Source organism: Gallus gallus, chromosome 5, assembly GCF_016699485.2.
Source record: "Gallus gallus isolate bGalGal1 chromosome 5, bGalGal1.mat.broiler.GRCg7b, whole genome shotgun sequence".
Taxonomy (NCBI): Eukaryota; Metazoa; Chordata; class Aves; order Galliformes; family Phasianidae; genus Gallus; species Gallus gallus.
This window is the reverse complement of record NC_052536.1, coordinates 215,305-242,794: the sequence shown is the minus strand read 5'-3', so window position 1 is coordinate 242,794 and position 27,490 is coordinate 215,305. Positions and strand designations below refer to the sequence as shown.

The following is a 27,490-nucleotide window of genomic DNA, read 5'->3' as shown; positions in this document are numbered from 1 at the left end:
TCCCCATCCCATCCCCTCCCCACTCCATCCCATCCCATCCCCATCCCTCTCCCCATCCCTATGCCCATCCCTAGTGCTGTCCCATCCCATCCCATCCCCATTCCCATCCCATCCCATCCCCACTCCCATCCCCATCCCCACCCCACCCCACCCCACCCCACCCCACCCCATCCCATCCCATCCCATCCCATCCCATCCCATCCCATCCTATCCTATCCTATCCTATCCTATCCTATCCTATCCTATCCTATCCTATCCTATCCTATCCTATCCTATCCTATCCTATCCTATCCTATCCTATCCTATCCTATCCTATCCCATCCCCATCTCACCTCATCTCATCCCATCTTATCCCATCCCCATCCCCAGTCCCATCCTATCCCCATCCTATCCCCATCCCCACTCCCATCCCATCTCCATCCCATCCCATCCCATCCCCAGTCTCATCCCATCCCCAGTCTCATCCCATCCCATCCCATCCCATCCCATCCCCAGTCTCATCCCATCCCATCCCATCCCATCCCATCCCATCCCATCCCATCCTATCCTATCCTATCCTATCCTATCCTATCCTATCCTATCCTATCCTATCCTATCCTATCCTATCCTATCCTATCCTATCCTATCCTATCCTATCCCATCCCCATCTCACCTCATCTCATCCCATCTTATCCCATCCCCATCCCCAGTCCCATCCTATCCCCATCCTATCCCCATCCTATCCCCATCCCCACTCCCATCCCATCTCCATCCCATCCCATCCCATCCCCAGTCTCATCCCATCCCATCCCATCCCCAGTCTCATCCCATCCCATCCCATCCCATCCCATCCCCAGTCCCATCCTATCCCCATCCCACCCCATCCCACCCCATCTCATCCCATCCCATCCCATCCCATCCCATCCCATCCCATCCCATCCCATCCCATCCCATCCCATCCCATCCCATCCCATCCCATCCTATCCTATCCTATCCTATCCTATCCTATCCTATCCTATCCCATCCCATCCCATCCCCATCTCACCTCATCTCATCCCATCTTATCCCATCCCCATCCCCAGTCCCATCCTATCCCCATCCTATCCCCATCCCCACTCCCATCCCATCTCCATCCCATCCCATCCCATCCCATCCCATCCCATCCCATCCCATCCCATCCCATCCCATCTCCATCCCATCCCATCCCCATCCCCAGTCCCATCCTATCCCCATCCCAGCCCCATCCCCACTCCATCCCATCCTGTCCCACGCCCATCCCATCCCCATCCCCAGTCCCATTCCAGCCCTATCCCATCCCCATCCCCGTGCTGCCCACTCCCTGCCCAAGGTCACAGCAGCTGGGCCATGGCCAGGACGTTCCCACATGCACCCACACCTGGAGCCAAAGCAAACAGCCCGTGCTTGTGCCCGGCAGTGCAAAGTGACCCCGGTTCCGTGCCACCACACCAGGCACCACTCCGCCGTTTTAAATATTTTATTTTCGTAACAACAATCAGACTTAAAAATCTTCCATAAATAAGGGGCCCCCACCCCACAGCGCAATGGGTACAAAATGTTGTACAAAACGGACGTGTGGCCGGTCAAGGGGGGGGGCCACAGAACTCGGCATCAGCACTATGAACACAATGTGGCAATGAGAACCGCAGCAAGGAGGGGACCCCGTGCCCCCAGCACCGCAGTGGGAACCCCAGGGCAAGGCGACAGCGGGGCGTCGCTGCCTCCCAACGGGGCTTAGGGATGGTCCCTCCGGTGTCCCCGCCACGGAGGGATGGGGACGAAGAGGACGGTCCCGGTGGGGGTCAGGAGCTGCCGCGGATCCTCTCCATGTAGCAGCGCAGCTCCTCGGGGTCGCGCAGCCCCATGTCCTCGCACACCCAGCGGATGTCGTCCTCGCCGGCCACCAGGATGGACTGCACGTTGGGGGTGGGCTGGGGGGGATCCTCAGGGGCACGCTGGGGCGCGAAGGTGACGAACTCGACGCGCTTCCGCCGGCCGCCCCCTGGCACAGACCCCTCTTTGCGGGGCTCCACCGCGGTGCCACTGGGGGACCCCGTGTCGGGTGCCGGGGGGTCGGCGCAGCAGCAGCGCTCGGGCTGGGGGCCGGGCAGGGTGGGAGGCTCAGGCTGCCGGCGGTCCAGCTGCCGGCTCAGCTCCTCCTGGTCGGTGCCCAGCCAGACCCAGTTGTGGGGCTGGGAAGCCGCCGGAGCGGTGCCGGCGTCGGGGGGCTCCTTCTGCTGGTAGCGCAGCACGAAGAAGACGCAGTTAACGAGGAAGATGAAGATGGCCAGGCAGAAGACGCCCAGCAGCACGTACATGCCGATCTCCAGGTCGCTCACGCGCGCGGGGGCCTTCACCATTTCCTCCTTCTCCTCCTCCTGCATGCCACGGCCGTAGCCTTCCTCTCTCTCCTCCTCCTCCTCGGAGGAAGACCCCATGCCCTGCAGCTTTGTGTTGACCAGCCCCACGTCGCCGTGCTCCCCCCGGCCCGCCGTCACCGCCTCACCCGACATGGCCCCCTCCGCCCTCGGGAACGGCACGGGGGACCGGGGGCTGCTTGGGGGGGTCCTGCGCCCCCCAGCCACCTCCAACCAGGCGGTGCCGGCAGCCAACACGGTGGCACGGTGACGGCCGCGGCGACACGCATCCAGGGGGTGCAGACTGAGCTGCAGCAGGGCTCCCCGGCCCGGCCCCTCCGCCACCACCCGCGGGCGCCAGGACGAGGTCCCCACCACAGTGACCACCGTGGGATCCAATGAGGTGGCAGCCAGCACGGCGTCCTGCCCGCCGTACAGCTCCATCGGTGCCAGCGTGCCGTCAGAGAAGGACAGCCAGACGGACAGCGTCGCCTCCTGCCAGGACACCGAGCGGCACCGGGATGGCACCGGGGCACAGAGCGCCCCCACCCCCCCCGGGCCACCCGCAGACCCTCACCTGCTTGGAGCCGCGCAGCGTGGCCGTGGCCCGGCACACGGCGGTGAGCACACCGGGGTGGCCAGGCTCCGGGTGCAGCGCCAGCGCCAGCCCTGCCACCACTGCGGCACGCAGCTCCGTCACCGCCACCTTATCCTCCGACACCACCAGCATCTGCTCGCCCAGGATGGCATCCGACAGCGGGGAGCGCACCTGCAGGCAGCTGCTCAGCATCCCTCCAGCCCCGCGCCTCCCCGCGCTGCCCCAAACCTACCTCCACCGAGGTGACGCCGGGCTCCCGGCCCACCAGCACGGTGCCGCCCTCCAGCGATGCCACGCGGGGGTCCTGCACGCGCGCCTGGCCGGCCACCAGGTGCGTGACATCCAGCAGCCACTCGGGGCCCGGCAGGTAGGACAGGTGGCGGCCGCCATCCTGTGGGTGTGCCACGAAGTGTGCCAGGAACCGCACCGCCGTGCGCTGGTACTGAGGCCGGCAGCTCCGCGCCCGCCGCTCAGCATCCTCCCCGGGCTCCTCCACGTCACTGCTAGGGCTGTGGGCATGGGGGCACGCGCGTCACCCGTGGGCAGAGTGTCGTGAGCGCCAGGGGGGCTCGGCGGGGCACCGGGCCACGGGACGGGGGGGCACACCGTGAGCCAGAAAGACGTGCGGCACGTGCACCACGGGGCTCGGGGGGGACAGGGACACACGGCACAAGCTCCCTCCCACCCCGTGCCAAAGCAGCAATGGCACGGGGCGTTCCTCTCACCTGTCAGCGCTCCCAGGCAGGCGCCAGCCGCGCACCTGCTCCAGGGCAGTGTCTCCCAGCTGGACGCGCAGTGGCAGCAGAGGTGCCCAGACGGTGAAGAGCAGCGAGGCGTGCAGGCGGCGTGCCCAGAAGTCCACCCGCACCCCACGGGCACCACGGCTCTCCTTGCCCCCCACGAACACCGCGTCACAGCCCTCCGACACCTGTCGGGGCACACGGAGGGGCAGAGGGTGCCCAGGGAGCGGTGCTGGGGGGGGCTGGGGCCCTGCTTACCTGCAGCACCTGCGTATCTGCTGACTCGCAGCCCGGCGGCTCGCTGAGCTCGGACACGGCGCCACCCGCCTCCACTGTCACCAACGTCACCGGCACGGTGCGGGGGACACCGGTCAGCGGGGCCGTATTGAGCAGCTCCAGCTCCTGCAGGCACAGTGGGGCTGAGCACGGCGGGGAGGAGGGGTGGGATGAGGGGCGGGGGCACCCACCTGCACCAGGGGGACGAGGACGCGCATGTCGGGCTCCGACACCTGCACCTCCCACACCAGCTTGTCCTTCTGCGCCTCAGGGTCCTGGCCGGGGTATTCCACCTGCCAGGTGAGGGGTCGGGCCGGTGCCTGACCCCCCGTGCCATTCTCCACCGCCAGCTCCAGGTGGAGGAGCTCAGACGCCTCCAGTGCCCTGCGGGGACAGAGCTCCGGATGGGACCCACCGGGACAGGGCTGCCCCACAGCTGGGACCCAACAGAACGGGGACGTCCCCCCAACAGAGACCCACTGATTCAGGGTTGCCCCACATCCCAAACTAGTACTGCTGGCATGGGACTACCCCGCATCCCCAGCTGGGACCTGTTGTTGGAATGGGGCTCTCCCCCACCATCAGCCATCCAATTAGGATTTGCTGGGACAGGGACAGCACAGCATGCACGGCTTCCCTTGCCCGAGTGGGCCATGCTGGGCTGCATATACTGCCGTGCGCAGTCTCTAATGCCAAGTGGGCCATCATGGGACAGATGCAGTGCCACACACAGCTCCCCATGCCCAACTGGGCCCCACCAGGCACCACGCTGATGACCTCTCCCACGTCACTGCCCATACCTGGTGCTCCCATGGACGTCCCTGCTGCGCCGACATGTCGCCACAGCCGTCCAGTGCTTGGGGCCACGGCTGCGTTCCAAATGGACGGTCCACGCAGGGTCCCCGGACCTGGCGGCCACCACCTGCAGCCCCTTCTTGGCCTTGACTCTACGTCACGAGGAAGGGCCGTCACGCCGTGCCCCCGTCACAGCCCCCCCCCCCTCCCCACGTGCTCTCACCGCAGGGTCAGCAGCGTGGCGGTGAAGTTGTGCCGTAGCGCCAGGCTGGCGGTGAAGCGCTGCCCAGGCCTCAGGGCTCCGTCGGGGACGCGCAGCAGCACCCTCTCATCCAGCTGCACCTCCTGCCTCCGTGCCACCGCCGGCGCCGTGCGCAGCTCCAGCATCCCCAGGTACCGCGGGGGCTCCACCGTGGCACCAGCACGGCTGCAGGCTCCCAGCCCGGCCACGCCGTACCGCAGCTCGGCCGATTCCGGCGCCGGGGAGAACCATCGTGCTGGGATCTCCAGTTCCACCAAGCAGATGCCCAGAGGGGCCTGAGGGGGACAGCGGCCTTAGGGCTGGGGGCTGAGTGGGGCCAGCAGCGCTACGGCGACAGCACCGTAGAGCCGTGGGGCTGCGGGCTGTGACCCACCTGCACACGGCAGGAGCCCCGCACCGTCCGGCTGCGCTGCTGGGCCTGCAGGACGACGCAGGGCAACGGGTGGTCCCCGGGGGGGTCCCGCCGGCCACGCCAGTCGGGGCCGTGCAGGTGGAAGAGGACGCGGGCGGTGGGCTCGTCGGGGCTCACAGCACCGTCCAGGGGCACGGCACGGATGGCCCAGGCGGGGCTCTTGGTGGGCACCTCCTGGAAGAGATGGGGGGGCGGCGTGGTGTGGTGGCCCCGCGGGGTCAGCACGGCTTCGTGGTGGTCGGCATTACCTGGTGGGTGCTGAAGGGTGGGTAGGAGGCTCGCAGCAGAGGAGAGGGGCCGGCAGCGGGGCGGCGGGGCAGCAGCAGGAAGGTGTCAGAACAGGCATGCAGAGAGGTGTTAGCAGGCAGGGCTCCGTCCGCACGCTGCAGGCGGTAGTGCTCGGGCACTGCCTGCAGCTCCATCTCCACGGGCAGGAACACGGGCTCCGGGGGGGGCCACTCGCTGCTGGCTGCAGAGACGGGGACCACCATCACCAAGGCAAGGGTGGGCACCGATACAAGGGGACGGCGCTCCCATGGGCTGCGGGTGCTGCTGCTCCTGGGGGATCCAACCCCCGACCTGCCCAGGGAGGAGTGCTGCGGGGAGCAGTGCTGAGTGATTGCTGGGGGTGGCAGCCATGCGCCGGGCACCTGGGTGCGGGGGTTGCGTGGGGCAGATCCCCACCGGATCCATGGACCGTAGGGATCTGGAACTGGATGGCTCCCGAGGTCCCTTCCAACCCAACCATTCCGTGCTTTTGCTATCTTTAAGGTCCCTTCCAACCCAATCATTCCATGGTTCTGTGGTCTTTAAGGTCCCTTCCAACCCAACCATTCCGTGGTTTTGCTATCTTTAAGGTCCCTTCCAACCCAACCATTCTATGGCTCTGTGATCTTTAAGGACCCCTCCAACCCAACCATTCCGTGGCTCTGTGATCTTCAAGGACCCTTTCCAACCCAACCACTCCGCGGTTCCACGGCCACCCGGGGCAGATCGCGGCACACCCCGGGGAGCACACGGGGCAGATCCCCGCTCACCCTCCCGGCTCTCCCCGGACAGCCGTGCGGAGCAGCTCCCGGCCCGGGGCGGGGGGGGAGGGTTCGGCGCCCGCGGTGCTCACCTGAAGCCCCGAGCAGGGCGGCGGCCAGCAGCAACAGGTACGGCCCCTCGGCCGGGGCCATGGCCGGACCGGTTCCGGAGCCGGGGCCGTGCGGGCTCCGCGCAGCGTCCGTGCGAGCGGAGCCGCCGCTGCCGTCCCTCCGCCTCCGCGCGCAGACAATGGGGCCGGGGCGGGACCGGCACCGGCGCCGCCTCACCCCGCCGGGTCCTAAACGCCGGGCGCTGCGGGACCCCGAGGGCAAGGACACGGAGCGACATTCCTTGTCCCGTCCCGAGCCGGGCACCGGGAGGGACTGGGGGACAGTGGGGAGAAGGGGAACACCGAGGCGTGCTGGGCGGACTGGGAGGGATGCTGGGGGAACTGGGAAGGACTGGGGGCGCTGGGAGACCTGGGGAGACAAGGGAGAGGAGGGGGGTTTCGGAGGCATGAGGGACAATGGGGACACAGGAGGGACTGGGGGTGCTGGGAGGACTGGGGACACTTGGGGGAGTTGAGGGGATTGGGGACACTGGGGCACGGAGGGACTGGGAGGGATGGGGGTAATAAGGGCAAGGGGGAGGCCGGGGGATGCTGGGGGAGCTGGAGGGGTTGGGAAGGGTGGGAGACACGGGGGGGCACAAGAAGGGGTGGGGGTGTTGGTAGGAGAACGTGGCGGGGGTACAAGAATTGCTGGTGGGACTGGGAAGGATGAGGGACGCATTGAGGGAATGGGGGCTCCGAGAAGGGCTGGGAGGCACAGGGAGTACGGGGGGGGGGGGGGGGGGGGGGGGGTAGTTGAAGGTAGTTGAAGGACCTGGGGCACTGAGGCAGGCTTGGGGCACTGGGACCACTGGAGGGATTTGGGGGGTAACTGAAGGGATTGGGGGCTCTGGGGGTACGGGGAAGGGAGTGGGACGTTGTGGATGCTGAACGCAGTGGGACAAAGTGGGGAGATGGAAGGGATGGGGAGACTGGGAGGGCTGTGGGCTGTGGGAACAGTGGGGCCACCGGAAAGGACTGGAAGGGATGGGACGCAGTGTGGGAGCCCGGGGCACGTGGGGGCACTGGGGGAACAACTGCAAGGACGGGGGTGCTGCAAAGCCAGAGGGCACCAGGGATAGAGCCATGGGCACCGATAACCTCACCCTCAGCAAACAGGCGACGGAGATGGCGCTCACGGGGACAGCACGTCCTGTCCCCACCCCACGAGTGTCCTCTGCGCCCCCCAGAACCGAGCGCCTTCCCTGCAGGCACAGCGTGGGCTGCACTCAAACACTTTATTTGGTGGCCAAACCGTTCCACGACAGCAAACCAAGCACGTGGCCCTCATCCCACGGCAGACGGGGAGGTGGGGATGGGGAAGGGGGGGAGGCACCCGGTTTGGGACCCCCCGGGCACTTTGGTGCGAGCGAGTTGAGGGCTTGGGTGTGGCGATGGTGAAGGCACTGATGTGGGGCACTGATGTGGGGCGCTGGGGGGGGGGGCCCACACACGCAGGGCCCCCCCAGGCACCCCTCACTCCTCCGCACGGCCCCGTGCCGCCCCGTAGCGCTGCTGCCTCCTCTGCAGCTCCTCCACCTTCCACTCCAGGCTGCGCACGGCAGCCTCCAGGTGCGCGCCGGGGCCTGGCGGGGGGGCCCGGCCACCCCCCAGCAGCACGTAGAACCCCCAGAGCCCCAGCAGCGTGGCCGCCCGCGCCGTGGGGCCGCTGCCCTCCGCCGCCGCCACGTATAGGAAGGCTCCCAGGAAGGCGCAGAGCCGCAGGCAGCGCAGCGCGGGCCGCAGCGGCGCCACGAGCAGGCCCAGCAGCCACGGCAGGAGGCGGACCCCCACCAGGGCGAAGAGCCCCCACAGCAGCACCCGCTGCACCGCGCCGGGGCTCAGAGCCACGCCGCCGGCCAGCCGGGCCCCTGCGGTTCAAAAACACGGGGGAACGTTTGAGAGCGAAGGGCCGGGGGGGGCCGCGCCGGCTTGGAGCCCACGTCGCGCCGCGCTCACCGTGCAGGCCGCAGGCGTCCAGCAGATCCCCCGCTGCGCCGCTCAGCACGGCCAGGCCCGATGAGACGGCCGAGGCGGTGAGCCACAGCGCAGCCAGCAGGCTCTGCAAAGAGAAAGGGCCTCGTGGGGCCGTGCGGCGCTCGCCGACACACCTCCCCCCCCCTCGCCCCCCCTCCGGCCCCCCCCCCCCCGCTCACCTCGGCCAGCAGACGCAGCGGCTCGGCCCCCAGGCAGCCCTCCAGGCTGGCCCAGGCGGTGCGGCCCAGCTGCCACAGGGACTCGTCCAAGGCGGCCATGGCACCAACAGCCCCCATCCTCGGCACTGCCAACGGGGTCTGCGAGCAGCAAGGGGGAAGGGGGGGGGTGAGCTGGCCCCCCAGGCGGCCCCCCCCACAACTCGGTGCCCTCTCCAAGCCCCCCCAGCCCGATCCCCAGTGCGCCCCCTCAACGTGCCCACCCAGCATGCCGCCCCATACTGCATTACCCTCCTACCTCCCCCCATATATCCCCCAATGCAGGCCTCACAAATACGAACCCCCCTCTCCCCCTACGTGCCCCCCATACCACCCCACAACGCAGCACTCCCCGCAGCATACCCCAATATCCCCCCACCTGCCTCCCCCATACGCCTCATCCCTATAACACCCCCGTGTACGCCCATTGCCCCCCCCCCAACCTCCCCCAATGCATTTCCCACTATATACCCAAACGTACCCCCATTGCTCCCCAGTACGGCCACCCGCGCCATCTCCCTATATAACCTCCTCCCTATATAACCCCACCTGTGCCATCTCCCTATATAATCCCTACATCTCCCTATATCTGCCTATATAAGCCCTATATAACATCTCCTTACGTAACCCTATATTACACACCCTCCCACACTCATGCCCCCCATACACCCCCTATGCACCCATAACACAGCCCCCCGATATCCCCCCCATATGACCTCCCCCTCTGTGCTCTTCAATATCCCCCCATATGCTCCCAACCCCCAATGTCCCCCCCCCATTACCCCCCAATATGGCTCTTCCTCTAATCCCTCAATATAGCCCCCCCTCCGCCCTCCCATTCCCCACTCCCATCCTCTCCCCCCCCCCAACCTCCTATTTCCCCCCCACCCCCCTTCTCCCCCCTCATCCTCTCCCCCTCCCCCCGGGGTTCTCCCGCGGGCGCTCCCCGCACCCCCGCACAGGGCAGCTCCGCCCACGGCCGCACGGGGGCGCTGCGGGGCAGGTCAGGCCGCGGCGCCCGAGCAGCCCTGCCGCGGGCCCGCCGCCGCGGGGCACCATGGGAGCTGTAGTCCTGCGCGGCGTGCGCCGGGAGGCGGGAGGGGAAGTGGTGGGGGCGCGCTGGCGCGGGGCACGCCGGGAGCACTTCCGTTTCCGGCTGCCGCCTGAGCGGAGCCCGCGTAAGAGCTCCGAGCGTCGGTGAGGCCGCGCGGAGCCGGAAGCGGAACCAGGAGCAGCCGGAAGCGGAGCGCGCAGGGCCCGCCATGGCCCTCATCTGCTCCAGTGAGCGCGGGGCGGCCCGGGGGGGGCGGCGGCGGCGGTGGGGGGCCGGGGGGACGTCGGGACCACGCCGTGACCTGCGCCGTCCTCTGCGCTGTCCCCGCAGTCTCCAACGAGGTCCCCGAGCACCCGTGCGTGTCGCCGGTGTCCAACCACGTGTACGAGCGGCGGCTGATCGAGAAATACATCGCAGAGAACGGCACCGACCCCGTCAACAACCAGCCGTTGTCTGAGGAGCAGCTCATCGACATCAAAGGTGGGGAGGGCACGGGGGGCCTCCGGCTGCCGGGGGGGGACACACACGCGGGGCTGTGGTGAAGGGCGAGGAGCTGAGGGTGCGTCTGTGTTGGCAGTCGCCCATCCCATCCGGCCCAAGCCACCGTCGGCCACCAGCATCCCGGCCATTCTGAAGGCGCTGCAGGATGAGTGGGTAAGTTGCAGAGAGCTGAGGGTGTGGGGCTGAGTGGCTCCCCCTGACCCACCCACCCCCCACCCCCTCCCTCCTTTCTGGTGCCCCGTTAGGATGCCGTTATGCTGCACAGCTTCACGCTGCGCCAGCAGCTGCAGACCACGCGCCAGGAGCTGTCCCACGCGCTGTACCAGCACGATGCTGCCTGCCGTGTCATCGCACGGCTCACCAAGGAGGTCACTGCTGCCAGAGAAGGTGAGCTTGGATGCTGCAAAACTCAAGGAAAAGAGAATCGTAGAATGGCCGGGGTTGAAAAGGGCCACAGTGACCATCCGGTTTCAACTCCCCTGCTACGTGCAGCGTCGCCAACCATGAGACCAGGCTGCCCAGAGCCACATCCAGCCTGGCCTTGAATGCCTCCAGGGTGGAGGGGGGAACTCATAATGTTTCTCTGCTTCTGCAGCTCTGGCCACGCTGAAACCACAGGCTGGCCTCATCGTGCCACAGGCAGTGCCGTCCTCACAGCCCAACGTGGCGGTGAGTTTCTCCTACCTCGCTGTGTGTGTCTTTTCTGTTTCCTACTTGCATGTAACTGAGCCCTTCTCTGCCCCGTGCAGGGAGCTGGGGAGTCCATGGACTTGGGTGAACTTGCAGGCATGACTCCTGAGATTATCCAGAAGGTAAGAACTTGTGCTGCCTGTGCTGCTGCAGCTCTCAGCTGCTCCCTGTCCTGCTGCTGGGGGGAGTCCAGGTTGGCCGTAACCACTGTTGTGGCGTTTTGCAGCTTCAAGACAAGGCCACTGTGCTGACCACAGAGCGCAAGAAGGTGAGTGGCCACGTCTCACGTTTCGCATTTGGGATACCACAGCAATCAGGTCACGGCCTGTTCCGAGAGGGACTGATGTTCATCCTCGCGCCATTTTCTGTTTGCAGAGGGGCAAGACAGTGCCAGAGGAGTTGGTGAAGCCAGAGGAGCTCAGCAAGTACCGGCAGGTCGCCTCACATGTGGTGAGTGCTGCGGTGCTCTCAAAAACTCACCCTCTGTTGCTGGGCAGTGTCCAAACCCACAGTTCTGCTGCTGGTCAGAGCCAGGGGGGTCATGGCTCTCCGTGAAGACCAGTGCTGGAGTGGAGGTGGCACAGGCTTCCAGCAAAGCCCCTTGCAAGACCCTTTGGGGTTTCCTTTGGGGCATTTTCCTGCTTGTGGCACCAACCTGGCCTCTTTCTGCCTCGCACAGGGGTTGCACAGCGCCAGCATCCCAGGTATCCTGGCCTTGGACCTCTGTCCTTCCGACACCAACAAGATCCTCACCGGTAAGGGAGCCATTTCCGCACTCTGGGGTCTTTGGTGTCAGCAGAGATCCTTCAGCTGCCTGGGAATGGGGCCCTTTCTCTGACCTTTTCTGAGGTTGGAGTGAGCAAAGGGGCGTAAGGAATTCTCTTGGCTCATGGCAGAGCTTCTCGGGACAGAGATCCCCAAGAGCAGCAGGTGGATGTTGAACTTGGCCAGCCCATCTCTGGTAGTTCCCTGCTTTGTTTGTTAGGTGGGGCTGATAAAAATGTCATCGTCTTTGACAAGAGCTCTGAGCAGATCCTGGCAACGCTCAAGGGCCACTCCAAGAAGGTCACCAGTGTCGTGTTCCACCCCTCACAGGTGTGCTGCTGCCCACTTCAAGCTTTCCCTTCCTACCTGTAAGGGAGTTCCCGAACAGAGGCATGGCACCGTTTTGATGTTACACTTTCTGCTTTATCCCTCTCTAGGATTTGGTGTTCTCAGCTTCTCCTGATGCCACCATTCGGATCTGGTCTGTGCCCAACGCCTCCTGTGTGCAGGTTGTCCGTGCCCATGAGGGCTCTGTGACAGGGCTCAGCCTGCATGCCACGGGTGATTACCTTCTGAGCTCTTCTGATGACCAGGTGAGAGCCAGCCTGGGCCCAGGGCACATGGACACCCTGCTTGGTGGCTGCATGCTCAATGCTATGCGTGTCTCTTTTAGTACTGGGCTTTCTCAGACATCCAGACGGGCCGTGTTCTCACCAAGGTGACAGATGAGAGCTCTGGCTGTGGTAAGGCTGAGAGTACCCATGCTGTGGGGCTCTTGTGACTGTGCAGAGGAGGATTTTTCTTCAGGGTTCTCACTGGACAGTGCCTCCCCCACCCTCATATATCTTTCTGTCTCTGCAGCTCTCACCTGTGCCCAGTTCCACCCAGATGGGCTCATTTTTGGAACGGGAACAATGGATTCTCAGATCAAGATCTGGGATCTGAAGGTAGGGCTGGCCCTTGGGCACGCAGGGGTTGGGCAGTGGTTGCTGTGCTCTGCTTGGTGCCCAGACAGCATGCTGTAGCTCCAAACAGGAGCAGCTCCTGCTGTCGTGTTTTGTGCAGTCCTACGTTGGCCTCTGGGGCAGACTGGTGGTACGAATTGGCATGGGCTGAGCCACGCAGAGAGTGGCAATTGCAGGGGTTTGCTCTCACGTCTTTGGAACGGATGCGCAGAGCTTTGGGTGCCCCTTGGAGTGACAGCCCTGTGGCTTCCCTCATCCTTGCTTCTCTGGGCACGTGCGAATTCTGCTATCCTTAGGGGCTGTTGTCTCTCCCTTGGCTGAGCTGCTGCCCTGGGGAGGCAGAGGGTGCTGGAGGCCCACGTTTGACCCTCCTGCCCCCAGGAACGCACCAACGTGGCCAACTTCCCGGGGCACTCTGGCCCCATCACCAGCATTGCCTTCTCTGAGAACGGCTACTACCTGGCCACGGCTGCAGACGACTCCTCCGTCAAGCTGTGGGACTTGCGTAAACTGAAGAACTTCAAGACGTTGCAGCTGGACAACAACTTCGAGGTGTGTTGGCTCCCTTTTCCCTTGTCCCGGTGTTGGCCGCCCTAGCCCTGCTACTTTGCTCTGCTCGGGGTGCTGGAGGATAGGGAGGGTGCTGCACCTCTGGCATGGTGTCTGGAGCTTCCTGGGCCTGGCCTGAAGCTTTGTTCCTCCCCTCCTCCCCAGGTGAAGTCTCTCATCTTCGACCAGAGCGGCACCTACCTTGCCTTGGGCGGCACAGACGTCCAGATCTACATCTGCAAGCAGTGGACAGAAATCCTCCACTTCACCGGTGCGGGGCTGCGGGAGGGAGCACGGGGCTGAGGGTGGCGGAGGGGAAGCCTCCCCCTCCCCTTCATAACGTAACCGTACGCTGTCTTCCCTCTGCAGAGCACAGTGGCCTCACCACAGGGGTGGCTTTCGGCCACCACGCCAAGTTCATCGCCTCGACAGGCATGGACCGCAGCCTGAAGTTCTACAGCCTGTAGCCTCGGGTGCGGGGCTGACTGCGCTCGCTGCAGCGCTGGGGTTTGGGGTGGGGGGTGGGGGGGTCGGGTGGGAGGGGTTTCCTTTCTCCTTTAGGTTTCCTTGCTGTAACCGTTGGCAGAGGTGGGGGTTAGTTGGATGTCGCCCTCCCCGTGCTTCTTGGGTTTGTTGTTTTAGTTTTCTTTCCCAGTTTCGTGTTGGTCTTTCTGGCTTTAGGCTCTCTTCTGTGGCTGTAAGTGATGCACTGCCAGGCCCCGACCCGTACCCCGGTGGATAGTTGTGATGGAGGGATGGGGGGCTGTGCGGTTTTGTAAGCAGTTATCTAGTTTCAGTACACAAATAAAGAACTATTCACCGTAGCCCTGCTCAGCGTGGTGGGGGCCAGGGTGCGGGGGGGGGCCCAGGACAGACCTGCTTCTGCTGGGGCTGCGTGCCTCCCTCCCCACCTTCAGCCCGCATCGCTCCCATCCCACAAATGCCACCACTAGTCTTTGCCAGTCGCTGATTTATTGTTCCCGCTTGCCCCCGCTGCAACCGGAGCAGGAGGTCCTGACCAGGAGGAGGAGCAAGGAGGCGGCAGCACATGCTTAACGCCTCCCCGCTGCAGGACCCTGCGGCAGGACGATGCGTCCCCGGGAGGTGACCGTGCCCAAGATGTCTGCTGACTTCCTGTCCGCTGCAGCTCGTCGGGCCCCTGGGGAGAGGGGCGCAGGGGTTGGTTGGAGAAAGGCGAGGGCAGGTAGGGCCCCCCACCGCAGCCCCGCTTACGGGAAGGCACGGCCACTTGGCAGGAGGGCCGGCAGGGCTCGGGCTGTGACAGGTGGCACACGGAGGCGCTGCACAGGATGTACACCTGTGGGACACGGTGCCGTGTCACACCCGGTGTCACGGTGGGGTCCCGCTGAGCGAGAGGACCCTCCCTGCCTCACCTCTCCCTCCAGCACCACCATGGAAGGGCTGTCCACGAAGGCAAAGGTGGAGATGGCGAAGCGCTGGTAGTGGCTGGGGAAGGGCAGCTGCAGCGTGGCGGGTCCCACCGGCACCAGCTGCGTCCTGTAGTTGTCCCCAGAAAAGGGGCACCTGAGGGATGACCAAAGACCCTGTGTCGGCGTAAGCGAGCCCCGCCAGCCACCCCCTCCCCACCTGCTCACCCGTCCACCAGGATGGGCCACTGGGGCTCGGCCGCCGGGCTGGTGCTGGGGGCTGCCCAGCACTGGTGCAGCACCAGCACCAGATTGGGGTCGGTCTTCTGCAGCAGCCGCACCTCCACGTAGATGGGGTCCCGCAGCACCTTCACCAGCGGGTAGTCGGCGTCAGGGTAGTAGGAGCTGTAGCTCTCATCTGCGGGAGGGTTTGAGGCTGAGCAGGGCACGGGGCCGTGGGAGTGGAAGGTATGGGGATGGGGAGCACAGGGATGGAGGGCAGCGGGATGGGAGGCGGGGGGGTGGAAGCAATCAGGATGGGGGGCACAGGGGTGGGGATGGAGAGCAGGGGATGGAGAAGCAGGGTGGGCTCACCGGTGGCGATGCGAAGCTGCAGCTGGAGTGGCCCAGGCTGTGCCAGAGGGGCAGCAGTGGGGGGCACGGCCACCTCCAGGCTCAGCGGCAGCAGCTCCGTGGCGTTGTAGATGCAACGGGCGTGGAGGCTGTGGGGGGACAATGGGGTGAGCAGCGCTGTGAGCGTCCCCACGCCCCCCAGCCATCATCCCCTTACATGTAGACACTGTCACGGGTGACAGAGCCGCGGGGCCCTGGCTGGACGTCAATGGTGGAGATGAGCTGGTTCTCATAGACCAGCCGGTCCTCAATCACCTGGAGGGGGGAGAGGGGGGGGGGCACGTGGTGGTTGGGCTCCCTCTTGGCTGTCAGGTAGGGGAGGGCTCTCGGGGCTGTACCCCCACCTGCACAGTGGTGCCACACTGCGTGACGGGGAAGTGGAAGAGGACGAAGGCGTCGGTGGTCTGGGTGGGCTGGCAGCCAGGCTGGGTGCTGGCCAGGCGCACGCTGTCCAGGTTGTAGGGCTGCGCCGACAGCCCCCGCGGCACCACCAGCACGAAGTGGCCCTCGGGCAGGCACTGCACGGTGGCTGCGGCACACAGAGGCGCAGTCACGTGCTGCAGTTGGCCAGAGGGAGCAACGGGTTGCCCGCTGCTGAACCCTACCTGTGTTGCCGTAATAGCAGGGCGTCGCACGGTCTGTGTCGTCGAAGCAGCAGCCTGCCTGCAGGCAGGCATCACGGCCCGGCGGGGACACGCAGGACAGCCTCCCCACTGCCACCTGGCACTGCTCCCGTGTCAGCGGCTCGCCTGGGGCGGGGAGCATTCAGCAGCACACGTGCCCACAGCGAGCGGCCCCCTGCTCGACCTCAGCGACCTCCTGCCCACCTCCAGCATCTCCCTGCCCACCCTTCCGCCCAAGCGTCCCTGTCAACCCACAGCTTCCTCTTCCCCAGGCATCTCCCTTACAGCCTCAAGCGTCCCTCTGCCCACACCAAGCACCCCCTGCTCGCTCTCCTGCCCAAGCATCCCCGTTAACCCATAGCGTTCCCGAGCATCCCCCTGCCGACCCAAACCATCCTGCCCACTCCAAGCACCCCCCAGCCCACAACTGTCCATCTACCCAACCCAAAGGTACCCCTGCCCACCCTTCCTTTCTGACTACAGCATTCTCCTGCTCAAGCGTCTGTAGCTTATCCAAAGCATCCCTGTGCCCATCCTGAGCATCCCCCTGCCCAAATATCTGGACCCCACTCAAGCATCCTTCTGCCCACCTTCCTCAGATACCCTCTGCCCACTTCCAGCACCCCTCAAGTCTCCATGCACAGGTACACCCCCATCCCGTCCCATCCCGTCCCATTCCACCCCATCCCACCCCACCCCAGCCCACCCCATCCCATCCCATCCATTTACCTGCCCCCGCTGAGGGGTAGAAGAGAGCCGTGGGATGCAGCAGCCCAGGCTGGGCTTGGGACTGCAGCCCTGGGCTCACCAGCCCTGGTCGTGATGGCAGCCCTGGGCGCAGCAGCCCTGGTCGGGGCTGGCTGGGTTGCAGCAGCCCTGCTTGGCTCTGGAGGCTGGGGCGCAGGAGGCTGCCTTGGGCGTGGGACTGGAGGCTGGGGAGAAGCATGCCCAGCTGGCTTTGGGGCTGGAGGCCCGGGCGGACAAACCCTGCTTGTGTATGAGTGCTGGTGTGCATCAAGCCAGGCTGCAGCCCGGGCCGCACTAAGCTGGGCTGGTTCAGGGGCTGGAGACCTGAGTGAAAAAGACCTGCTTGGGTTTGACTACCAGCATGCGCAAGCCCAGGCTGGTTCTGGAGCTGAAGACCCGGGCGAAGGGCACCTGGTTGGGATTGACCCCCTGGATGCAGTAATCCATGCTGATTTTGAGACTGAAGACCCGGGCGAAGGACACCCGGTTGGGATTGACCCCCTGGATGCAGTAATCCATGCTGGCTTTGAGATTGAAGACCTGGGCGAAGGACACCCGGTTGGGATTGACCCCCTGGATACAGTAATCCATGCTGGTTTGGGGACTGAAGTCCTGGGTGAAGGACACCTGGTTGGCTTTCGCTCCCTGGGCGCACTAATCCATGCTGGTTTGAGGATTGAAGACCTGGGCGAAGGACACCCGGTTGGGATTGACCCCCTGGGCGCGCTAATCCATGCTGGTTTTGGGACTGAAGACCCGGGCGAAGGACACCCAGTTGGGTTTGACCCCCTGGCTGTGCTAATCCGTGCTGGTTTGAAGACTGAAGACCCGGGCGAAGGACACCTGGTTGGGTTTCACTCCCTGGACGCACTAATCCTTGCTGGTTTTGGGACTGAAGACCTGGGCGAAGGACACCCGGTTGGGTTTGGCTACCAACATTCAGCAGCCCGTGCTGATTTTGGGACTGAAGACCTGGCCGAAGGACCCCTGGATGGATTTGACCTCCGGCATGCACCATCCCAGGCTGGTTTTGGGACTGAAGACCTGGACGAAGGACACCCATCTGGGTTTGACCACTAGCATGGATCATCCCGGGTTGGTTTTGGGGCTGGGGTCTCAGGTGCCCCGTGCCGGGCTGAGGCTGGTGCTGCAGCTCCGAGTGCCCCAGGATGGATTGAGTGTGTGCCATGGAGTGACTCTGCTCCACGGGGGCTCCGGGGGGCAGCTGGGGGCGGGGGATGGCCAGGGCAGAATGGGCTGTGTGCTGCAGGAGGCCGGGCCGTGGCCGGGGGATGAGGACATCGACACCATGACTTGACAGGGCACCGTTGCCCCGGTCGGGCCGCTGGTGGCCGTGCACCTTCTCATCTCTGAGGATCTCATAGCCAGCTGGCCGTGGGCACGTCATGTTCACCTCGTAGGAGGCAGCCACCACCCCACTGAGCAGCATCTCCTCCAGCTGCACCCGCAGCACGTAGCGGCCATCCTATGGCAGGGGGAGCAGGAGATGTAACCCTGTTCCACCCCACAGGGCGCCCCACAAGCGAGCACGGCCTCACCTTCACCAACACGTGGCAGCCCTCGTAGCCGGCTGAGAAGATGAGCCCACCGTCCTCCCCAGTGTTGAGCCAGTGCATGCAGATGGAGCAGTTGGCCACTTCGAAGCGGGTGCCAAACTCATCTGCGTGGACGGGGGGGCAGTGAGGCTGACCCCGTCCCAACCCCCTCATACTGCCATCGGATGCCCATCACTCACCCAGGACCTTGAAGTGCACGGTGCGGCCACGCGTGGGGTACGCCAGCAGCTGCATGCCAAAGTCCCCGCAGTCGTAATGGTACTGCAGCAGCGCCAAGCCAGAGGGCAGCCCTGCAGGCAGCAGCAGCAGCAATGGCAGCAGCAGGGAGCAGCTGCGGCCCATCTCGGCGCTGAGCACAACACAGAGCTCCCCCTGGGGCTCCTCCAATTATACCTGGGCAGCAATCAGATGACTGAGGCGTCAGCGAAGTGATGGGGGGAAGTGAAAGCTGTTTGAAGGCCGGCATGCCCTGTGTCCTGCAAATGGGGAATTGAGATCTGGTGCTGGACCAAGAAATGGGGCTGAAGCAGCACCGTGCCGGCGTAGGACCCCACAGCTCCACGGTGCACGGCATCCGCCTTCCTGTTGGCCGTGGGAGCGTGCCAAGGGGTCCGTAGAGCAGTCCTACAGCAGTCCTACAGCAGTCCTTCCACCGGGTCGGGCTGCCCCAAGCCCTGTCCGAGCGCTCCCATGGCCAGTGGTGCCCCCACTCACAGGCCCAGGTCGCTCTGCCCCACTCGTGGTGCTGCAGGGGAACCGAAAGTCATTTGGGGATCACGGTGCCCTACAGCTGCTATGGGCTCAAGGAAACGCTCCTGCAAATGGGGAATTGAGACTGCTGCTCCCAGCAGGGCACAGGGGTCCCCGGACACCCCTCGGCTCAGTCGTCACCCCACATTGCTCTGGTGCCATTGGCCAGCAGTGCCGAGCTCCAGGGTGCTCAGTGCCACACCATTGGGATGCCCACTGTCACCGAGTGGAGGGGGCACAAAAACCTGGAGGTGAATTGTGCCCGGGCTGGAGGCGTGGGGAGTGCTCCACGGAGCTCAGAAGGACCTTGCTCTCCTCAGGTTGCTGCTGACAGCAGCATTTCATCTGTTCCCTCAGTGTGCTCCCCCCCCCCCATCCAGCCCCAGTTTCTCTTCTGGGTCCTGCCCTTAGTGAAGCTTAAATTCTCTCACCCTGACCCCAGTGCCTGCTGTGGGGTCATAGCTGGCTCCAGACCTGCTCCACTCCCCAAGCAGCCTCGGAGCTCAGCCATCAAGCCCCAGCTGTCGGAGCCAGGCAGCCCAGGGGCAGCGTTCCCCTTCCACGGGAGGAGGAAGGATGATTCCAGAGCCAGGACTGCATGGAGGCGCTCAGCTCAGCAGGAAGAGAACACGGCTCAACGAGACTTGGGCTCAGTTTTCCCTTTTCTTGGAGAGCGACTCCAAGCGTCAACTCCAACTGCAGGGCTGGGTACAGCAAACGCGACCGCTGCTGCTCCTCGCCCAGCACACTCACACCCAGGTCAAAGGGCCCTATTAATCTCCACCAGGACTCATTAACCCCCAGCTCGCCCTCCGGTGCAACCACTGCCTTTATTGAGCGGCTCACAGCTTGATGGCAGGGACGGGGTTCAAGTGCAGCTCCAAGAACTGCACGATCTCCTGCCACGAGTGCTGCTGCGCCCTGGCGTGGGGCACGGGCTCTCCACCCCACACCACAGGCCGAGGGCTGCCACGCAGGCTGGAGATGCTGCAGAGGGGCGAGCCGGGGGGCTCGATGAGGTGGCCGGCCCCGGGGTAGGACAGCAGGCGGTAGGCATCCTGTGGCAGGCGTTCTGTGGCCAGCTGGGCGAAGAGCTTGCTGTTGAAGCTGCGATCGGCCTCACCCACCACGAAGAGGACCTTGCCTTGGATCTTCTCCACCGGGATGGCCGAGGAGCTGTAGGCCGGGCTGCGCGGGTCGGCGAAGATGGCCGAGTTGTCCATGGCGCCCAGCTCGGTGAAGAGCATGCGTTCGGTCTGGTAGGGGATGGAAGGGATGCGGAGGCCCTTGTAGTGCAGCGGGTTGCCGTACAGGAAGGTCGTGCCGTTGATCCACACCGTGGCCACCACTTGCGGGAGGAAGGCGGCCATGGCCAGAGCCACCTCAGCCCCTTTGGACACGCCGATGACACCCAGCCCAGGGCCTCGCACCTGCAGGGGGAGAGAAGGGGGAGGGCGTGATGGCATCGATGGGAGGGTACTGGGACAGCCATGATCACCGGGGAAGCAGTGCTCGTGAGGAGGCGTCTCGGTCAGCAGGACCTCCCCGTGCTCTGTGGCATCGTCTCTGGTCATTGAGACATCCCCGATCAGCACGACATCCCCGAACTGAGGACGGCCCTGGCCACGGCGACACTGCTCTCACGGGGCATTGCTCTCAGACATTCTCGGGTGGTCTGCACGGAGGCAGGAGTTGGATTCAACGACCCTTAGTGGGTCACTTCCAACTTGGGATACTCTCCGTGCGTGTCCCCAATCACTACGGCACTCCCAGTCACCAGGAGGACGTCCCAGGATGGCCACCAGGACACCTCTCCTCACCGCGACCTCCGTGGTCACCGGGGCAGACCCAGGACGATCCCGGCCCTTCAGACATCCTCGTTCATCGGCGCATCCCCGTTTGCCGGGGCTGCCCACCTCACCACGGCACTCACCTTGGGGTGCCGCAGGAGCAGCTCGACAGCCTCCTCGAAATAGTCCAGGTCGAGCTGGGTTAGGCCTTTGGGGAGGTCCTCGTAGGCGAAGAAAGCCAAAGCCAGCACCGCAAAGCCTCGGCTGGCCAGCAGCCCAGCCCGGAACTCAATGAGACCACCCGCGCCCCCGAACAGGTCGATCACCGCCGGGAAGGGCCCTGGGCCTGCAGACAGCGAGGAACCCAACGCCGTGAAGGGTGCCACCAGCCCTTGCCACCACGCCGCAGCGTGAGCCCAGACTGGGGGAACTTTCCACGCAGGATCCACCACCCGGGGGTGCCACCAGCCCGTTACCGTCCCACAGCCCAAACCCAGCTCTGGAGGACCCCCCTGGAGGACCCCATCACCGAGGGGGTGCCACCGGCCCTACGGCCACCATCCCACAGCCCAAACCCAGCCTTGGGGTCTTCCCACGGAGGAACCCCCCAATCCCACCTCCAGCTCCAAGCCACCGGGGCAGTGACCCGGAGACCCTCTGGGGCTGCTCCTGCACCCAACACTCACCTGGCGGCAGCAGCAGGGCCCCCCGCACCCTTCCCTCGCGGATGGGCACCCGCTGCACACCAGGGCCCACGTACCACCGCTCAGCGGTGCAGGTGGCCAGAGGATTATCCTGCTGCCCCGACAACAGGCAGATGCCATCAAACACCTCTAAGTGGAAGAGGAAGGGGCTGCCCATCACATCACGCTTCACCAGGCGCTTGAAGAGGCTGTCGGGCTGCAGGAACCAGAAGAGCCCCATGGGCCAGACCCCAGTGTAGTTGCCCCCCAGGGCAGCGTGCCGCCCAGCATCCACCGTGCCCTCCTCATCAGAGCGGTAGAATGCACGGGCTTGGAAGCGCTCGCCATGCTCATCCATCAGCCAGGCACGCAGGGTCACCAACTGCGAGGGAGCCAGCCCAGACACCACCACCTGCACCATCTGGTCAGCCAGCGAGGAGCTCGGCGTCACCGTCACCTCCACCATGGTGCACCTGGGGACAGCGGCACGGCACCGTCACGTCGGTGTGCTGCTCCAGGATCCGCCCCCCAGGGACCCCCTTCCCCACTCACCTCCACCTCCTCTCCCCAGCACTGGCTACAGTACACCCTAGACCCACTTCCCCCCCGCTCACCCCGTTCCCAGAGAACTAGGAGTCCTGCATGGCCCTACCCAGGGAGGTGTGCACCCACACTCCACGCTGGAAAACCTTCTGTGCGTGTCCCAAAGCCAGGTGGAGAGGACCTAAGCCCCTCTTACCCCGTAGCGCAGGCAAAGGTGAGGTCAATTGCTGTGCACTGGGGACTGGCAGCACCTCACCACCCCAGCAATCATTAACCCAGGAAGCAACAGGAATGCAGGCATGAGGCTGACGACCCGCAGTTCTGCCACGCCCCGTGGCAGGCTCCTCAGCCCTTCCCCTGCTGGGGGGTGGTGATGCAGCAGTGGGGAGCTCCGCCTGCTCCAGTGGAGAACCTACAAATGTTGCATCCACAGCTAACTCCCCATGCTTCCCTCTGCCCAGGGTGCACGGGGATGGCTCCCTCCAGCAACTGCTCGTTCAGCTCAGCACAGGGAAACGCAGCAGCAGAAATGGGCGCTCATGGAGCAAGAAATCTAACCACAGACGTGAAGAGGTGCACATGGGCTTCCAGCTCCAAGCCCCTTCCTTCTTCCCACCTCCCCACTGTCCCCCAGCCCAGGAGGGGAGGCAGAAGGCTGCGGTGTGCTCACTTGCTCTGCGACACAGTGGAGGTGCCCCCACCCCATCACTCCTTGTCAGGAGCAAGGCCTCTCCTAGAGGAAATGGAGCCCCAGGGGCAAGGGGCCACGGTGCTGTGACCCCAGAGGTACAGAAGCCTCCCTGAAGGCGAGGCTGGAGCAATTCCTCTTTGCTTTTAATGAAGAAAACGTAGATTTGTGCAGTTCTCAGTCCAGCCCCAGGCACTGACAACAGCCTGGTTTCACAAGACGGGGCGCGCAGCAGCTGGATCCTTTTCCATCCTGCTGTCCATTCAGAGCTGAGGCCCCAGAGAGCGGCAGGACCTGCAGAACTCCAGCCTCACTCTGCAGCTGCTTTGCACCTCACGGGCGCCTTCTGGAGCATGCCCAGCGTGTCCCGCTTCTCCACCCTGCGCAGCTGCTTCTTCTTCGCCCGCTTGAGCTTCATTGGGTTGCGGATCTGGGGGGCAGAAGGAGGCAGCTTTCAGGTAGGTGGAAAGGCAGCGTTTTATCCTAAAACTCCCAGGAACGTCTCCGGGCTCCCCCAGCTCTTGCATGGGAGGGAAGGAACAGCAGACAATCACATCCCTTTACCCCACCACCGCCAGGTCTCTCCAAGGTAGAGAAGCCCTGCCAAAGCCTCACATGCTTGGAGCGCTGCTGGTGCCCCATATCCCTTGCCCTGTCATCTCATGGGTCACTCCTGGAGTGATGTCATGGGGAGCTGCAACTGTCCTCCCCCAGCCCCTCTAGAGCCGGGGTGGAGGTAGGGGAGGTACTAGAGAAGGAGTCAAAGCAAACAAGAGCCCTGCATTCAGTTCTGGACTCACCACTTGAACAATCTCTGCCTTCCGCTCATTCTCCAGCCGCCTTCTGAGGTTCTCCTCCCGCCGCCGCTTCTTCTCCTGTGGGAGCAGCACCAGAATGTCCCTGCAGCTCCCACCCTCCAGCCTTAAACCTAGGCCACTGGGAGCAGAGGGGCCAGACAAGGAGCTGCGGGGCTATAGCAATGCCCACGCATGCAGAAATCTGTCACACAGAGTCGAGCCATCAGCACTTTCCTTCCCCACCCTCCGTGAGGCTCGAGTTTGAATTTATCCCAAAACAGCAACTTGCTGCAAGTGACCACCACGGCACAGAGCTGGCAGGACAGCAGGGGATCCAAAAGGAGAATCCTGTCTGGCCGTGGGCAGGCTTTGTGCTCCCTGCAGGGCAGCAGCCCGCAGGGCTGGGATGTAGGCAAAGATACGGGCCTGTGCCATGGGGAGGGTGAGAGCCTCACCAGAGGGCTGGGTGATGCAGAAGGAGCCGGCCCAGCTCCCAAATGCAGCACCCCGTTACCTCTCTCTCCTTCTGCTTCGCCTCCTGCAGCTGCTGCACCAGGTCCCGCACGAGCTTCTTCTCCTGCCGCTCCTTCAGCTTTCGCTCCCACGACGTGCGAAGAGGTTTGTCCTGCACCATGAGTGAGAACCTGGGTGGGACGGTGGGGCTGTAACGGGGAGAGGCAGACCCAACACCCCCCCGACCCTCCCCAAGCTTCCCGGAGCTGAGACCCCTGCAAGCCCTGTCACAGCTTCCCCTCCTCAACCCCCAGCTCAGGGCTCCCAACAGCACCTCGGCCACCCCCAAAGCCCCCACATAGCTCAGGAACCACCCTGAGCCCTCCTGGGGAACTCCCCCACCGCAGCCCTGTACCCCCCTCTATAACACCGCCCCCCTCGGCCCTCACCTCGACCGGACCACCACTCAGAGCCCCCCACGGCCCCTTCTTATCCCCACCTCTTCCTGCCCGGGTCCTTCCACACCCGCCCCGATTTGGGCCTGCCCCGGGGGATGGCCGCCACCGCCGCCTCTTTCCGCTTCTTGACGGCCTTGCGGCGGGCTGGAGCCTGGGGAACTTCAGAGACCGGACCCGAGGCTGAGGTCTGGGCGAGATCGGGGGCCGAGCTCTCCCCGCTAGGCCCCTCAGGGCCCGGGGCCGCCGCCGTATCGCACCCCTCCATCCTCCACGCGGCGCCTTCCTCGCGGCGCCGAGAGATGACGTCCCAACGCACCGCGCGCATGCTCAGTTCCGGCTTACATCCGCTTCCACAGCCGCCATGTTGGTGACGGGCAGCACCTCCTCAGAGCGGGCAGGGGCCGCCATGTCGGTGGCGGGCAGCGCCCCCGCGCCCGGCGGAGGCCGCCATATTGGAGCGAAGGTGCTGCCCGACCCGCAGAGAAACGCGAAGCCTTGGCTGGGGGAGAGGCCGTTTATTGGGATTTTTGGGTTCGTTTCTAGGAGTGCGTGGGGCTGGGCGTGGTCCGGTTCCGGGGAGCAGCGAGGATAATGGGGGCTTCACTACAGCACCTGGAGAAGGAGAAGAAGGAACCGTAGGGCCGGCGTCGGGGCCTGCTGAGGAGGACGGCGGTGGAGCTGAGCCCCTTACCATGCGTGTGTAACTGTACTGCTTGATGGCAGTGCAGCCGAAGGCCAGGGCCGCCACGGCTGTGCAGAACTCCAGCAGGCCGAAGAGGACGAGGATGGAGTCGAAGCCGTTGCTCAGGGCCTGATGGCAGGAAGGCAGTTAGCATCGTGCTGCCCCACGGCGCCCGCTGCCCCCCGGCCCTGGGCAGTACCTTGGTCTCGGCGCTGAAGCACCATTCCTGCCTCACCAGGAGCGGCATGCTGGCGCTGCTTCTGCAGCCGGGGATGTTGTGGGTGATGGCCACCGTGTGTATAAGCATGGCCACCAGCGAGCTGAGGATGACGGCGGCGTTGGCCACGCAACACACCTTCACCTGCCCGGTTTACATCAAGAAGGGTCACCCTACAGGGATGTGTCTCCCATCCAGCCCTCTTAGCGCCTCGTGGAGGCTGCGTGCAGCGGCGACACAAAGGCCTTACCAGCAGGATGTTCTCTCTTTTCTCACTTTCTACCAGGAGAGAGCCTGAAACCAGGAGCTGCTCGGAAAACACAGGAGGAAGAGAGGCAGCAGCTGGGCACGGCTTCCCATCACCCATCCCAGAGCCCCTCCAGTGTTCAGGTCTGCCCCCACCAACTCTCCAGCCACAGAAAGAATAGTGGATATGAGGTAGACAAGGAGCCCCCCATGACAAGGGTATCCAGCCCCTCAGTATCTCTGAGCAGTAAGGGGTTGAAGCCCAAGCGTGCCCTTGCGTACCAGGACCCCAAGCCAGAAGAAGACTCCGCTGGCCACAGGAAGGGAAAGGGCACTGTTGTTCTCTGCACAGGTCAGGATGACACCAAAGCACAAGTGGATGATGCCAGTGACGATGTGAATGGTCTGGGAAAGGACAGGAGAGAAGGGATCCCCTGTGTGCTGACAAGAATCAGCATTGCCATTACGTGCATCCCACCCCGACCCCAGCATCAGCAGCACGACACCAAGGGGATGTGCCCTACCACGCCGCAGACTCACCCCCAGCACTTTGGGCTGTGCTCTCCTGAAGCCGCTGATTTGGAAAGAAGACACGGTGGGCTGGACGGAGCCGGAGACCAGCTGGGCTGCCCGTGGGTCTGTGGCCGGGATGACCTCTGTGATGATCCTCACGCCGCCGGATTCCGTCACCGTGGTTGCCATTACCTGCAGAGGCCCAGGGATGGGGGTGGGCCTGTGCTTGGTCCGTGTGTGGAGTGCTGTCACCTGCTGACTGGGGACATCCCACACCCCATCCTGCACCCCGTGCCCCATCCTGTGCCCTGTACCTCACTTAGCCTGGCTTATGCTGTGGCTCCTGGTCCCTTGGGAAGTCTAGGTGGAGTACGGGGGCTGCCGTGCCGCTGCCCTTTGGTCCGCAGAGGAAGTTTGTTTGCGGAAGTCCTGTCAGGCCCCTCTTGCTCAATGAGGCAGCTTTGCCAATAGAGGGAAGAGTGGCTGCAAAACCCACAAATGAATCTGCCTTGAGTGCCCTCAGTGTGCTTCAGTGATCAGAGGAAGAGACCGTTGCCCTGGTGCTTTCCTTATAGGACAAATGGGAGTGAAATGACACATGGCCTAAACCGTATCAGTCCTCGGGAACCTCGTTTGCTACCTTTTTGTGTTTTTCAGGGCTCTCTCTCCCACCCAGCCACCTTGACTCCGTGCTCCTGTCCCCGCTGATGGCAGTCCACCCGCAGTCATGAGCTGGGGGGCTTGCTCCCCTGTCGAAAGGAAAGGGGATGCAGTCGTTTCCGAGAGGAAATGAGAGCTCAGACTGGGAACGGAGCCACAGCACATGGCGAGAGCTCCCGAAGGGCACCCAGGGGGCCCCTTCCTCCCTCCTCAGGCCACCGTGCTCTGGCTCTGCCAGAAAACAGCCGCTTCCTCCCTGCATGGAAGAAGAGCCAGGACGGTGGGGATCCTGCCCCAGGAAATGGGTGTTCCCCTGTGATAGGGGCAGACACAGGGCTGCATCCCTAAAGCGGCTTTTGGAAGCACCTCTTGCTTTGCTTTGGCCCTAGAGCTGGGACACCTGCTCTGACCTCACTGTGAGCCCATGGGGGCCACCTCTTGGCATCCCCATGTGCATGGGGACCAGCAACTTCTCCACTCTCTGCTTTGGTTCACGGAGAGCTTGGGACAAGGCTGCTTTGTCACACGTCCCCACGATGCATTGTTCTCTGCTAGGCATGTTTCTGAAGGGGTAATGACCACGGATCAGCGTGCAGGATGGAGAGCGGCTTCTGTGTGGAAATGAGCCCGGAAAGTGTCCCCGTGACAATATCCTTCTGGGGAAGACCCCTGGGGTCTGGAGAAGGGGCAGCTCCCTCACAGCAGGCTAGGTTATGTCTCATCCAGGGACGCAGCTTTCCAGGAAGAGCTG

The 27,490-nt window shown here is 64.3% G+C and overlaps 7 protein-coding genes across 11 annotated transcripts; 1 reads left to right on the top strand and 6 right to left on the bottom strand.

Annotated features, from left to right (window-relative positions):
- Positions 1–1,459: 1,459 nt before the first annotated feature.
- On the bottom strand, positions 1,460–6,714 carry TMEM132A (transmembrane protein 132A). Its single transcript, XM_040701440.2, has 11 exons — positions 6,558–6,714; positions 5,686–5,906; positions 5,399–5,611; positions 4,987–5,300; positions 4,769–4,915; positions 4,160–4,352; positions 3,951–4,094; positions 3,678–3,880; positions 3,185–3,461; positions 2,932–3,123; positions 1,460–2,849 (listed from the first exon to the last, which is right to left on the bottom strand). Exons 1-11 carry the CDS (start codon positions 6,616–6,618, stop codon positions 1,800–1,802), a joined length of 3,015 nt encoding a protein of 1,004 aa, XP_040557374.1. The 5' UTR covers positions 6,619–6,714; the 3' UTR covers positions 1,460–1,799.
- Positions 6,715–7,799: 1,085 nt separating this feature from the next.
- Positions 7,800–10,038, bottom strand: TMEM109 (transmembrane protein 109). Of its 2 annotated transcripts, none has more exons than XM_046942147.1 (4): positions 9,720–10,038; positions 8,732–8,869; positions 8,535–8,637; positions 7,800–8,446 (listed from the first exon to the last, which is right to left on the bottom strand). In XM_046942147.1, the coding sequence occupies exons 1-4, from the start codon at positions 10,029–10,031 to the stop codon at positions 8,052–8,054; spliced, it is 948 nt and encodes a 315-aa protein (XP_046798103.1). In that variant the 5' UTR covers positions 10,032–10,038; the 3' UTR covers positions 7,800–8,051. The 2 variants fall into 2 exon arrangements, with proteins under 2 accessions (XP_046798103.1, XP_015141615.1); XM_015286129.4 differs by lacking the exon at positions 9,720–10,038 and adding an exon at positions 9,249–9,436.
- On the top strand, positions 10,001–14,115 carry PRPF19 (pre-mRNA processing factor 19). The gene is made up of 16 exons (NM_001039331.3): positions 10,001–10,048; positions 10,152–10,301; positions 10,399–10,475; positions 10,568–10,709; positions 10,918–10,991; positions 11,072–11,134; positions 11,239–11,280; positions 11,388–11,462; positions 11,692–11,767; positions 11,998–12,107; positions 12,215–12,370; positions 12,451–12,520; positions 12,639–12,724; positions 13,124–13,294; positions 13,457–13,562; positions 13,661–14,115. Exons 1-16 carry the CDS (start codon positions 10,030–10,032, stop codon positions 13,756–13,758), a joined length of 1,515 nt encoding a protein of 504 aa, NP_001034420.3. The 5' UTR covers positions 10,001–10,029; the 3' UTR covers positions 13,759–14,115.
- A 129-nt stretch (positions 14,116–14,244) lies between these two features.
- Positions 14,245–19,756, bottom strand: ZP1 (zona pellucida glycoprotein 1). 3 transcript variants are annotated; one of them, XM_040700576.2, is made up of 13 exons: positions 19,441–19,756; positions 18,653–18,735; positions 18,439–18,549; positions 18,242–18,363; positions 16,665–18,168; positions 15,918–16,061; positions 15,657–15,841; positions 15,470–15,567; positions 15,274–15,401; positions 14,908–15,097; positions 14,686–14,836; positions 14,525–14,609; positions 14,245–14,450 (listed from the first exon to the last, which is right to left on the bottom strand). In XM_040700576.2, exons 1-13 carry the CDS (start codon positions 19,518–19,520, stop codon positions 14,344–14,346), a joined length of 2,988 nt encoding a protein of 995 aa, XP_040556510.1. In that variant the 5' UTR covers positions 19,521–19,756; the 3' UTR covers positions 14,245–14,343. The 3 variants fall into 3 exon arrangements, with proteins under 3 accessions (XP_040556510.1, XP_040556509.1, NP_001384975.1); XM_040700575.2 differs by having other exon boundaries at positions 18,653–19,756; NM_001398046.1 differs by lacking the exons at positions 18,653–18,735; positions 19,441–19,756 and having other exon boundaries at positions 18,439–18,619.
- A 64-nt stretch (positions 19,757–19,820) lies between these two features.
- BAAT (bile acid-CoA:amino acid N-acyltransferase) lies at positions 19,821–22,247 on the bottom strand. Of its 2 annotated transcripts, none has more exons than XM_004941276.5 (4): positions 22,135–22,247; positions 21,486–21,955; positions 20,943–21,145; positions 19,821–20,439 (listed from the first exon to the last, which is right to left on the bottom strand). In XM_004941276.5, exons 2-4 carry the CDS (start codon positions 21,946–21,948, stop codon positions 19,852–19,854), a joined length of 1,254 nt encoding a protein of 417 aa, XP_004941333.3. In that variant the 5' UTR covers positions 21,949–21,955; positions 22,135–22,247; the 3' UTR covers positions 19,821–19,851. The 2 variants fall into 2 exon arrangements, with proteins under 2 accessions (XP_004941333.3, XP_040557383.1); XM_040701449.2 differs by having other exon boundaries at positions 22,222–22,247.
- A 591-nt stretch (positions 22,248–22,838) lies between these two features.
- Positions 22,839–24,715, bottom strand: CCDC86 (coiled-coil domain containing 86). The gene is made up of 4 exons (NM_001389523.2): positions 24,463–24,715; positions 24,025–24,154; positions 23,514–23,588; positions 22,839–23,143 (listed from the first exon to the last, which is right to left on the bottom strand). Exons 1-4 carry the CDS (start codon positions 24,684–24,686, stop codon positions 23,024–23,026), a joined length of 549 nt encoding a protein of 182 aa, NP_001376452.1. The 5' UTR covers positions 24,687–24,715; the 3' UTR covers positions 22,839–23,023.
- Positions 24,716–24,923: 208 nt separating this feature from the next.
- MS4A4A (membrane spanning 4-domains A4A) lies at positions 24,924–26,479 on the bottom strand. Its single transcript, NM_001389522.2, has 7 exons — positions 26,394–26,479; positions 26,107–26,271; positions 25,849–25,971; positions 25,571–25,627; positions 25,303–25,464; positions 25,113–25,232; positions 24,924–25,033 (listed from the first exon to the last, which is right to left on the bottom strand). Exons 2-7 carry the CDS (start codon positions 26,266–26,268, stop codon positions 25,025–25,027), a joined length of 633 nt encoding a protein of 210 aa, NP_001376451.2. The 5' UTR covers positions 26,269–26,271; positions 26,394–26,479; the 3' UTR covers positions 24,924–25,024.
- Positions 26,480–27,490: the final 1,011 nt, after the last annotated feature.

What these genes read in the sequence shown, in the direction of transcription:
- TMEM132A (XM_040701440.2), bottom strand. Translation starts at nt 6,618, where the DNA reads ATGGCCCCGGCCGAGGGGCCGTACCTGTTGCTGCTGGCCGCCGCCCTG. An exon ending in CGCCCTGCTCGGGGCTTCAG is followed by an intron (nt 5,907 to 6,557) that starts GTGAGCACCGCG and finishes CCGTCTCTGCAG; the next exon opens with CCAGCAGCGAGTGGCCCCCC. An exon ending in GCCACGCTGCTGACCCTGCG is followed by an intron (nt 4,916 to 4,986) that starts GTGAGAGCACGT and finishes CTCGTGACGTAG; the next exon opens with AGTCAAGGCCAAGAAGGGGC.
- PRPF19 (NM_001039331.3), top strand. An exon ending in AGGCGCTGCAGGATGAGTGG is followed by an intron (nt 10,476 to 10,567) that starts GTAAGTTGCAGA and finishes GTGCCCCGTTAG; the next exon opens with GATGCCGTTATGCTGCACAG. An exon ending in AGAAATCCTCCACTTCACCG is followed by an intron (nt 13,563 to 13,660) that starts GTGCGGGGCTGC and finishes TTCCCTCTGCAG; the next exon opens with AGCACAGTGGCCTCACCACA.
- TMEM109 (XM_046942147.1), bottom strand. Translation starts at nt 10,031, where the DNA reads ATGGCGGGCCCTGCGCGCTCCGCTTCCGGCTGCTCCTGGTTCCGCTTC. An exon ending in CGGAGCTGCCCTGTGCGGGG is followed by an intron (nt 8,870 to 9,719) that starts GTGCGGGGAGCG and finishes TGCTGCTCGCAG; the next exon opens with ACCCCGTTGGCAGTGCCGAG. An exon ending in GGACGCCTGCGGCCTGCACG is followed by an intron (nt 8,447 to 8,534) that starts GTGAGCGCGGCG and finishes TTTGAACCGCAG; the next exon opens with GGGCCCGGCTGGCCGGCGGC.
- ZP1 (XM_040700575.2), bottom strand. Translation starts at nt 18,833, where the DNA reads ATGCCGTGCACCGTGGAGCTGTGGGGTCCTACGCCGGCACGGTGCTGC. An exon ending in CTACCCCTCAGCGGGGGCAG is followed by an intron (nt 16,062 to 16,664) that starts GTAAATGGATGG and finishes TCCCCGCCCCAG; the next exon opens with GCGAGCCGCTGACACGGGAG. An exon ending in AGTGTGGCACCACTGTGCAG is followed by an intron (nt 15,568 to 15,656) that starts GTGGGGGTACAG and finishes TCCCCCCTCCAG; the next exon opens with GTGATTGAGGACCGGCTGGT.
- BAAT (XM_004941276.5), bottom strand. Translation starts at nt 21,948, where the DNA reads ATGGTGGAGGTGACGGTGACGCCGAGCTCCTCGCTGGCTGACCAGATG. An exon ending in GGCCCTGCTGCTGCCGCCAG is followed by an intron (nt 21,146 to 21,485) that starts GTGAGTGTTGGG and finishes CGCTGTCTGCAG; the next exon opens with GCCCAGGGCCCTTCCCGGCG. An exon ending in TGCTCCTGCGGCACCCCAAG is followed by an intron (nt 20,440 to 20,942) that starts GTGAGTGCCGTG and finishes CTCCCCCTGCAG; the next exon opens with GTGCGAGGCCCTGGGCTGGG.
- CCDC86 (NM_001389523.2), bottom strand. Translation starts at nt 24,686, where the DNA reads ATGGAGGGGTGCGATACGGCGGCGGCCCCGGGCCCTGAGGGGCCTAGC. An exon ending in AAGGACCCGGGCAGGAAGAG is followed by an intron (nt 24,155 to 24,462) that starts GTGGGGATAAGA and finishes CGTCCCACCCAG; the next exon opens with GTTCTCACTCATGGTGCAGG. An exon ending in CGAAGCAGAAGGAGAGAGAG is followed by an intron (nt 23,589 to 24,024) that starts GTAACGGGGTGC and finishes CTGCTCCCACAG; the next exon opens with GAGAAGAAGCGGCGGCGGGA.
- MS4A4A (NM_001389522.2), bottom strand. Translation starts at nt 26,268, where the DNA reads ATGGCAACCACGGTGACGGAATCCGGCGGCGTGAGGATCATCACAGAG. An exon ending in TCTTCTGGCTTGGGGTCCTG is followed by an intron (nt 25,628 to 25,848) that starts GTACGCAAGGGC and finishes TTTTCCGAGCAG; the next exon opens with CTCCTGGTTTCAGGCTCTCT. An exon ending in AAAGAGAGAACATCCTGCTG is followed by an intron (nt 25,465 to 25,570) that starts GTAAGGCCTTTG and finishes TAAACCGGGCAG; the next exon opens with GTGAAGGTGTGTTGCGTGGC.